Below are 10,204 nucleotides of genomic sequence, written 5' to 3'. Positions count from 1 at the left end.
CCTGGGTGGCAACTTTCAGTGATCTATGCACATGGACACCGAGATCTTTCTGCTCATCCACACTACCAAGAATCTTACCATTAGCCCAGTACTCTGTATTCCTGTTACTCCTTCCAAAGTGAATCACCTCACACTTTTCCGCATTAAACTCCATTTGCCACCTCTCAGCCCAGCTCTGCAGCTTATCTATGTCCCTCTGTAACCTGCAACATCCTTCCGCACTATCCACAACTCCACCAACTTTGGTGTCATCCGCAAATTTACTAACCCATCCTTCTACGCCCTCACCCAGGTCATTTATAAAAATGACAAACAGCAGTGGCCCCAAAACAGATCCTTGAGGTACACCACTAGTAACTGAACTCCAGGATGAACATTTCCCATCAACCACCACCCTCTGTCTTCTTACAGCTAGCCAATTTCTGATCCAAACCGCTAAATCACCCTCAATCCCATGCCTCCGTATTTTCTGCAATAGCCTACCATGGGGAACCTTATCAAACGCTTTACTGAAATCCAAATACACCACATAAACCGCTTTACCCTCATCCACCTGTTTGGTCACCTTCTCGAAGAACTCAATAAGGTTTGTGAGGCACGACCTACCCTTCACAAAACCGTGTTGACTATCCCTAATCAAATTATTCCTTTCTAGATGATTATAAATCCTATCTCTTATAATCCTTTCCAACACTTTACCCACAACCGAAGTAAGGCTCACTGGTCTATAATTACCAGGGTTGTCTCTACTCCCCTTCTTGAACAAGGGGACAACATTTGCTAGTCTCCAGTCTTCTGGCACTATTCCTGAAGACAATGACGACATAAAGATCAAAGCCAAAGGCTCTGCAATCTCCTCTCTAGCTTCCCAGAGAATCCTAGGATAAATCCCATCCGGCCCAGGGGACTTATCTATTTTCACACCTTCCAGAATTGCTAACACCTCCTCCTTATGAACCTCAATCCCGTCTAGTCTAATAGACTGTATCTCAGTATTCTCCTCGACTACATTGTCTTTTTCCTGTGTGAATACTGACGAAAAATATTCATTTAGCACCTCTCCTATCTCTTCGGACTCCACGCACAACTTCCCACTACTGTCCTTGACCGGCCCCAATCTTACTCTAGTCATTCTTTTATTCCTGACATACCTATAGAAAGCTTTAGGGTTTTCCTTGATCCTACCTGCTAAAGACTTCTCATGTCCCCTCCTGGCTCTTCTTAGCTCTCTCTTTAGGTCCTTCCTGGCTAACTTGTAACTCTCAAGCGCCCTCACTGAGCCTTCACACCTCATCTCTACATAAGCCTCCTTCTTCCTCTTGACAAGAGATTCAGCTTCTTTAGTAAACCACGGTTCCCTCGCTTGACCACAAGGTACATACTTCTCAAGGACACGCAGTAGCTGTTCCTTGAACAAGCTCCACATTTCAATTGTGCCCAGCCCCTGCAGTTTCCTTCTCCATCCTATGCATCCTAAATCTTGCCTCATCGCCTCATAATTGCCTTTCCCCCAGCTATAACTCTTGCCCTGCTTTATATACCGATCCCTTTCCATCGCTAAAGTAAACGTAACCGAATTGTGGTCACTATCACCAAAGTGCTCTCCTACCTCCAAATCTAACTGCTGGCCTGGTTCATTACCCAGTACCAAATCCAATGTGGCCTCGCCTCTTGTTGGCCTACCTACATACTGTGTCAGGAAACCCTCCTGCACACATTGGACAAAAACTGACCCATCTGAAGTACTCGAACTATAGCGTTTCCAGTCAATATTTGGAAAGTTAAAGTCCCCCATAACAACTACCCTGTTACTTTCGCTCCTATCCAGACTCATCTTTGCAATCTTTTCCTCTACATCTCTGGAACTTTTTGGAGGCCTATAGAAAACTCCCAACAGGGTGACCTCTCCTTTCCTGTTTCTAACCTCAGCCCATACTACCTCAGTAGATGAGTTGTCATCAAACGTCCTTTCTGCCACCGTAATACTGTCCTTGACTAACAATGCCACACCTCCCCCTCTTTTACCACCTTGTCAGGTTTCGGGGGCACGGAGGGGCAGCTGGAGTTAAGCTTCAATGCCCTGGGTCTCCGTGGGGCAGCACAGTGGCTCAGTGGTTAGCACTGCTGCCTCACAGCGCCAGGGACCCGAGTTCGATTCCACCCTCGGGTGACATTCTGTGTGGAGTTTGCACATTCTCCCTGTGTCTGTGTGGGTTTCCTCCGGGTGCTCCAGTTTCCTCCCACAGTCCAAAGATGTGCAGGCTCGGGTGGATTGGCCATGGGAAATGCAGGGTTACTGGGACAGGGTAGGGAGATGGGTGTGGGTGGGCTACTCTTCAGAAAATCAGTATGGACTGCTCCATACTATAGGGATTCCATGGATCCCATGATGTGGATATTGTGGGTAGGTGGGTGGGGATGAGCTGGCAGGGTAGACCGAGGTCGGGGGGAATGGAGGTCCCGGGGGTGGAGGGGCTAGTGATGGGAGGGGACCTGGTGCTGACGGTGATCACTGTGAACTCTGCTCCTTGTCCTCACCTCCCATTCTCTAGATGAGTAAGACAACTGGAAAATGACCACGACAACACCCTGAGAGGGGACAGTCAGTGTCAGTTGGACAGGAGAATTTGCTGCATTTCTGTCTGCCAGACTAAGTTTGAGACCGAGACCAACCACACTGACTTGTCATTTGTAGCAAGGCCTACACAACATAATGGGCTACAAAGTGAAGTCAAACTGAATCACAGGAAACAATACATCCCTATTCAGTGAGCTTGATGCATTCTACACCCAGTTTGAACAGAAGGTCAGTGAAATGATGTCACCTATCCCAACAGTCTCAGGTGCACACGTACCCACAGTCTCCGTCACAGATGTTAGGTAGGCCTTCTTGAGGGTGAATCCACGGAAAGAGACCAGCCCAGGTGGAGTCCCCAGCCGTGCACTCAGATCCTGTACAGACCAGCTGGTGGGAGTATTCACTGACACCTTTAACCTCCCTTTGTTATGATCTGAAGTCCCTGCCTGCTTTAAGAAGACCGCTATCATTCTGGTGCCAAAGAAAACTCATGCAGCATCCCTCACTGCCCGGTGGCTCTGACTTCCATCATTATGAAGTGTTTCAAGGGGTTGATAATGGCTCACATCGACTCCAGGCTTTCAGATGGCCTTGATCATTCACAATTCACTGCTGTTACAACAGGTCCATGGCAGATGCCATCTCCCTGGCCCTACGCTCATCCCTCGAACATCTAGATAACAAGGATACCTGCAGCTCTGCCTTCAGCATCATAATTCCAAACAAATTCATCTCTAACCTCTGAGACCAAGGTCTTGGCCCCTCCCTCTGTAACTAGATCTTTGACTTCTTGACCCTCAGACCTCAATCAGTAAGAATAGGCAGCAACACCTCCCCCACCATAATCCTCAACACCGGTGCACCACAGGGCTGTGTACTCAGCCTGTTACTATGCGCCTTGTATGCTCACAACTGTGCAGCCAAATTCAGCACTAACTCCATTCACAAGTTTGCTTTCAACATCACTGTTGTAGGTCAGATCTCAAACAATGACGAGACAGAGTACAGGAAAAAGATCGAGTGCTTAGCGGCATAGTGTAAAGACAACAATCTCTCCATCAATGTCAGCAAAACGAAGGAGCTGGTCATTGACTTCAGGATGTGGAGTGGAGGGCACACCCCCGTCCGTGTCAATGGGACTGAGGTGGAGATGGTCGAGAGGGTCAAGTTCCTCAGAGTGATGATCACCAACAATCTGTCCTGGTCCACCCCACGTTGATGCGATAGTCAAGAAAGCACAACAACACCTCTACTTCCTCAGGAGACTAAGGTAATTTGGCATGTCGATGAAGACTCTCACCAATTTTTATGGATGCACCTGGCTGTAAATGAAAGCTCACCTTTGGAATTGTCCGATTATTTACCTGTATGTGATGTGCCTCAAATTGCAAGTCTGCAGTGGGCAGCAGGGACAGAGTAGCGGTGACTTAGAGAGGGTGCTTAAACAGGATGTAGCTAAGACTGTATGGCCCGGCTAGAGTGCGAGAATGGGGTTGTATGCGTGAGAGAGTGTCAGCCTGTGCCATGGACAGTGTGGCTTTGTAGCTGCTGTGCCATGACATTGCTGGTGAGGGGTAACGCCAGAATGCCAATGTTTGCCGGGCGCACGGAGGCATTCCAAAGACAGTGCAGGTGCCAGAAATGCCGGTCTTTCCATGAATGTCCAGTGAGTTGTTCCAGGAATAGGCTGTGGTAAGATGGTGCTAGAATCTGATGTGAAGTGTGCTGTATTGGCAGAGTAGTTAATCAGGTGAGACACAGTGAGAAATCTCATTAGGCATCATAGTGTAAAACCCTGCAAAAAACAACAACCCTAACCCTTAACCTAATCGTAAAAAACTTAGTCACAAAAAGATAAGCTTCAGGCCTATGTATCTGAATGGAATTGATCATGACAGAATGCTTTCACTAACTGCACCTGCATGTATCTCTTCCAAGAGATTCATAAAATGAAGCTTTTTTTGAGACACTGGGAGACTATAGCCACCTTTTAAATAGTTCAAGTTTTTTTTTATTTTTCTTAAATTTGCTATTGACTACTGTATTCCTATATAACTAATAAATGTCTCCATACAACTTTTTTAAAAGTCATATTGTCATTTAAAATTGGGTGAAAAATGCTTATTTTTGCAATTATGTTCTTTTCAGCTGTCATACAATTCCATCAGGTTGACTCTTAACTATGTTTTGAAAGCATTTTTAATGCGACTGAATTAAAATTAAGTCCTAAAAGACTTCTGGATTAAATTGCAGGTTACTACAGCAGTTTTGGTGATAGGTAAATAGGTTTGAGTGGAAACAAAATCATATCAGAAAATCAGCATCATTTTCAACACAATTTGTGACCAGATCCCTATTACTTTCTTCCACTTCCATTCTTACTCATAGTCATTCGTTAAACTTACAGAGAGCTCGCATAAAATCTTCAATGTTCTCCTGGGAGTAGACTTGCCACGTTCCAGAAAATGCCATTTTTTGGGGTGAGCTTCCACTTGGTTGAAGACAAATTGGCAAAGTAGAGTTTTTTTTTGGACCAGTGTTTATATCAGAGAGTGTGTATTGGTAGATTCAGATTTGTTAACAACTTAGTTGCATAACTCAGCTAATCATTAACTGAAAAGTAGCCAATGTAAAGTCTGTCTAAGCAAACCAAAAAAATTGTTCTTCATATGGATAGCCTTGCATTTAAAGCCGAAAGCCATGTAGATTGTTCCTTTTTCAGAGTCAGTGTTCTTTTTATAGGAGTGCTGGATTCAAGATGATTAATGTCTTGTACAATGCATCTTTATAGAAAAGACCACATAATGTGGAACTAACTCAAGGATTGAGATTTAGGTGTTCTGCAAGTGATAACTTCTGAAAAGGTTTAATGATAGTCTTGTTGAACACCGAATGAAGTTAGTGCCCTTTAAGCAGTTAATACCAGCTTTACCTGTCACATCAGTTTATACATGTTGAGAAAATAAAGTTTCCTTGCTGCAGGGATCTGTTCAAAAGTGCACCATCAGCGACGCCAACTAGCAGCCAGCTTCCTTCTCAACGATGAAAGGAAACTGGTGACATTTTGGAATCTTTGCACCACAACCATTGGGAACAAAAATAAAGCATTCCTCATGTTTTACTTATGAGAAATGAGCTTGAGTTCAGACAGGTTATTTAAATAGAAGTCTCCTCTCACAATCTTTCTTTTGGTCACATTGGTTTGTCCACCTTAATCAGGAACACCTCAACTGCACAAAGCTGCTACAAACTAATAACTAAGTGTCACCTCTCTTGGACAACTCATAAAGAAATCTGGAGAGGACATGATTAAGTATACTCTGACTCAATGCAAAACTTTTCTGACACTGTGTAAGAAACATTGCTGAGGAACCGTAGCAAATGGTTCATTATGAATTTAGAATCTCTACAGTGTGGAAACAGGCCATTTGGCCCATTGAATCCACACTGACCCTCTAAGAGCATCCCACCCAGACCCATCCCCTACACTGTCCCTGTAAACCTTGCATTTGCCAGGGCTAAGACACTAGTCTGAACACCCTGCTTACTGTGGGCAATTTAGCATGTCTAATCCACCCAACCTGCACATCTTTGGACTGTGGGAGGAAACCAGAGCACCCAAAGGAAACCCTTGTAGACACATGGAGAATGCACTTCACAGCACCAGCGACCATGGTTTGATTCCAGCCTTGGGCAACTGTCTGTGTGGAGTTTGCACACTCTCCCTATGTCTGCGTGGGTTTCCTCCGGGTACTCGGGTTTCCTTCCCCAATCCAAAGATGTGTAGACTAGGTGGGGTTGGCCATGCTAAATTACTCATAGTGTCAAGGGATGGGTAAATTAGGTGGATTGGCTGTAGGAAATGCAGGGTTACAGGGATAAGGTGGTGGGTTGAGTCTGGCTGCAATGCTCTTCCAACAGCTGGTGTGGACCCATTGGACTGAATGACCTGTTTCCACACTATAGGTGAAAAAAATACAAACTCCACGCAGCCAGTTACCCAAGGCTGGAACTGAACCTGGGTCCCTACTGCTGGGAGATAGTAGTACTAACCACTAAACCACCATGTCCCATAGGGGCCTAGATATTGAAAGTGAAAAATTGTTCTATTCCCAGAATTACCCTAAGGGAAGGCAATGGCCTGATGGCATTAGTGCTAGACTGTTAATCCAGCAAAGCAAGTAACATTCTGGGAACCTAGGTTCAAATCCTGCCACGGCAGATGGTGGAATTTGTATTCAATACAAATTTTGGAATTAAGAGTCTAATGATGACCATGAATTGGGAAAAAAACCCATCTGGCCCTTTCGGGAAGGAAACTGCCATCCTTACCTATATGTAACTCCAGACCCGCAGCAGTGCTTGACCTATAGGGAGATGCTGAATAGGCTGGGGATATTTTTCCTGGAGGTTCAGAGACTGAGGGGTGACCTTATAGAGGTTGATAAAATCATGAGGGGCATGGACAGGGTGAATCGACAAGGTCTTTTCCCCCAGGGTAGGGAAGTCTAAAACTAAAGGGCATAGGTTTACAGTGAGAGGGGAAAGATTTAGAAAGGACCTGAGGTGTAACTTTTTCATGCAGATGTGCATGTATGCAATGAGCAGTCAGAGGAAGTGATAGACGTGGGTATAATTACAACATTTAAAAGGCATCTGGATGGGTGTATGAATGGGAAGGGTTTGGAGGGAGTGTGGCCAAATGCTGGCAAATGGGACGAGATAAATTTCGGATCAGTGGATGGTCAGTGTGGATGAGCTGGACTGAAGGGGTTGTTTCCGTGCTGTACCCTGTGATTCTATGTTGGAAACTTGAAAATTCACTTGAAGAAACTATCAAAAATTGAGTTGAACTTTATGATTTGACATAGAGGGAAAGTTTCTCTTTGAATCGGGTAACAGCAGATAGTGTTAAGAAACAGGGTGAAACTACGCTTTGCAGTGTACTCGAAGATTTAACTGTGTTTTAGATCTAAATAACATGGATTGTTTTGTTCTGCTCTCACTATATGTGTAATAAACTTATATTTTCTTTCAAAGGCACTCTGCAGCCTTGTGTGACTATGTTTCAACAAATAATCAACATATTATCAATGTTTTTTAAAAAAATCTATCAGTCTAGGTTTCATTCTGGGATCTGACTTATCCAGTTTTACCATCAGCTGCAAGCATAATATGCTAAAAGACTGTTTAATTTATAATGGATTGTGCAGAAACTGGGATTTAATCAATTGAGTTCTTTATCATTGAAGTTAATACCTTGTATTTCCCTCGGAAGTTGAAATAAAAGATCTTTTACCTGACATGAAGCTAAGTTTAATTAAAAGGTCTGCAATGAAGGTCTCTGTTTGCTCAATCTAACCTGTATTCTGGGCAAATAGCCTTAGGAGTCAAAATCCTACTGGTTAAGTACAAAGTGTTGACAGAAATGGGGTAACGTTCTAATGCAGCTGAACATACAGTCAGACGTTAGAAGGTGGGTCCTATTGAGAAAGAGCTCATACAGAAATATTACTACATTTCCATCTTTGGTGTCTTTTTCATTTTGTTTCCTCTGTTTTACTCATCTTATTCTTCTCTTTGTCCAGGGCTGACACCACCATAAGCAGTCAGCACTTAGACAGATATACAGAACACTGTTAAAATAAACAGATTCTCAATTAACATAAATACATTATCCACCCATTCTTACTCAAATCCCCTTTCCCCCAGTTTACTGACTACCATTGTCCACAATGGTATAAAACTGGAATGTTTCACACACACGTTTAGGGAATTATGTTGCAGAGTGACTGGTAATCTAGGACATATAAGTCTGAAACCCACAGTGGTAATTAGTGCATTTAAATTTAGTTTAAAACATTTGGAATATAAAAGAATTAGTGTCAGCCCAAACCATCTTGAGGCAATTAGGGGTGGCTTACATCAATATTTCATTTTCAATTAAAACATATAATGGTGCCCAGATTGTAATAAAAACCATCTGGTTCATTGATGTCCTTTAGGGAAGAAAAGCTATCATCATTACTCAGCTTGACCTACATAGCAATGTTAATCTTAACTGCCCCCTGAACTGAAGTAACAATACAGTTGTATAGAAATAGACAACGTAGTGACCAGAACTGCACACTGTACTCCAGCTGTGGTTTCACCAGTGTCAGTTTCATCATGGTATCCGTCATTTGTGTTCTATGCCTCTGCCAATGAAGGAGAGCATTCCATATGCCTTATCTAGCTGCACTGCTAACTTTATGGACCTTTTGTGTTTGCATGCCAAGATCTCTCACTTCATTTCCCCCTCTCAGTATGTTCCCATTTATTATCTATTCCCTTTTCCTGTTTGATCTCCATAAATGCACTACCTCACGCTTATCAGAGTTGTAATCCATCTGCTACTTTTATTGCGAAGTGGCAAAACATGACTAGCCCAATTATGTTTCCTTTGGCAATAAAATGTTTTTGGTGAATGTTACACCTAGCTGTTCACATTGCAACTTTGTTTCATTCAAGCTTGTAAATTTTTGATCACATTTTCCACTCAACAAAACACCTTCTGTATGTTTAAATCTCATAAATTCAGCCACACAACGCTGCCTTTTAGTAAATGTTCTGATGAAGAGATTTTCGAAATGTTACAGGATTTAACTCCTCAGAGTCCAGCACCATTGGATAAAAAGTTTGACAATGTGCCAGGGGAAATTTATTGGCCTGATTTCTGAAAGGTTTGACTAATCAGCCAATGTCGATCTCCAGTAGTGTTTGACTCTGTTGTAGATTTATGAAGCATGTAATATTTAACAACTGGGCAAGAAACTAAATGAATGGTATCTCCATAATAGAATTGTAATATTTTACTCAAGCATTAAAATTAAATTTCTACAGTGTGGATAAATTGAAGATTCTAGAGCACAGTTAAAATAATAGTCACAAAAAGTGAAGTACCTCTGGCATTCTTTGACAAACAATGCGACTGATATGTTTTCTTTATTCAATCCCTGTGGGTTTATCGAGAGGTTATGGCTAAAATGAGAGTAACTTCATTGCCAGTGAGAGTGGTAAGTGAGAGGTAAAGTTTGCACTGAATTAATTTACACCACCTCATTCTTGGTGATTTCCAGATTGATCGAGGCTCCCATTGTAGGTAGAAGTGAGACAACAAGGTGCAGGGCTGGATGAACACAGCCGGCCAAGCAGCATCATAGGAGCAGAGAGGCTGATGTTTCGGGCCTAGACCCTTCATCAGAAAAGGGGGAGGGGAAAGGGGTTCTGAAATAAATAGGGAGAGAGTGGGAGGTGGATAGAAGATGGATAGAGGAGAGGATAGGTGGAGAGGAAACAAACAGGTCGAAGAGGCGGGGATGGAGCCAGTAAAGATGAGTGTAGGTGGGGAGTTAGGGAGGGGATTGGTCAGTCCAGGGAGGATGGACAGGTCAAGGGGGTGGGATGAGGTTAGTCGGTAGGAGATGGAGGTGCGGCTTGAGGTGGGAGGAGGGGATAGGTGGGAGGAAGAACAGATTAGGGAGGCAGGGACGAGCTGGACTGGTTTTGGGATACGGTAGGGGGAGGGGAGATTTTGAAACTTGTGAAATCCACATTGATACCATTGGGCTGCAGGGTTCCCAAGCG

The 10,204-nt window shown here is 43.5% G+C and overlaps 1 protein-coding gene across 1 annotated transcript in view; it reads right to left on the bottom strand.

Annotated features, from left to right (window-relative positions):
• The window catches only part of fabp10a (fatty acid binding protein 10a, liver basic), an 8,622-nt gene extending 3,520 nt beyond the window's left edge, over nucleotides 1–5,102 (bottom strand). Inside the window, exon 1 of the mRNA XM_020532018.2 lies at nucleotides 4,984–5,102. Coding sequence (XP_020387607.1) covers nucleotides 4,984–5,050 — 67 coding nt within the window. The 5' untranslated portion in view covers nucleotides 5,051–5,102. The remainder of the gene's footprint in view (nucleotides 1–4,983) is intronic.
• Nucleotides 5,103–10,204: the final 5,102 nt, after the last annotated feature.

Source organism: Rhincodon typus, chromosome 27 (assembly GCF_021869965.1).
Source record: "Rhincodon typus isolate 14 chromosome 27, sRhiTyp1.1, whole genome shotgun sequence".
In the NCBI taxonomy this organism is placed as follows: Eukaryota; Metazoa; Chordata; class Chondrichthyes; order Orectolobiformes; family Rhincodontidae; genus Rhincodon; species Rhincodon typus.
The sequence above is the reverse complement of the archived record's forward strand: the minus strand, read 5'-3'. Positions and strand labels throughout refer to the sequence as shown.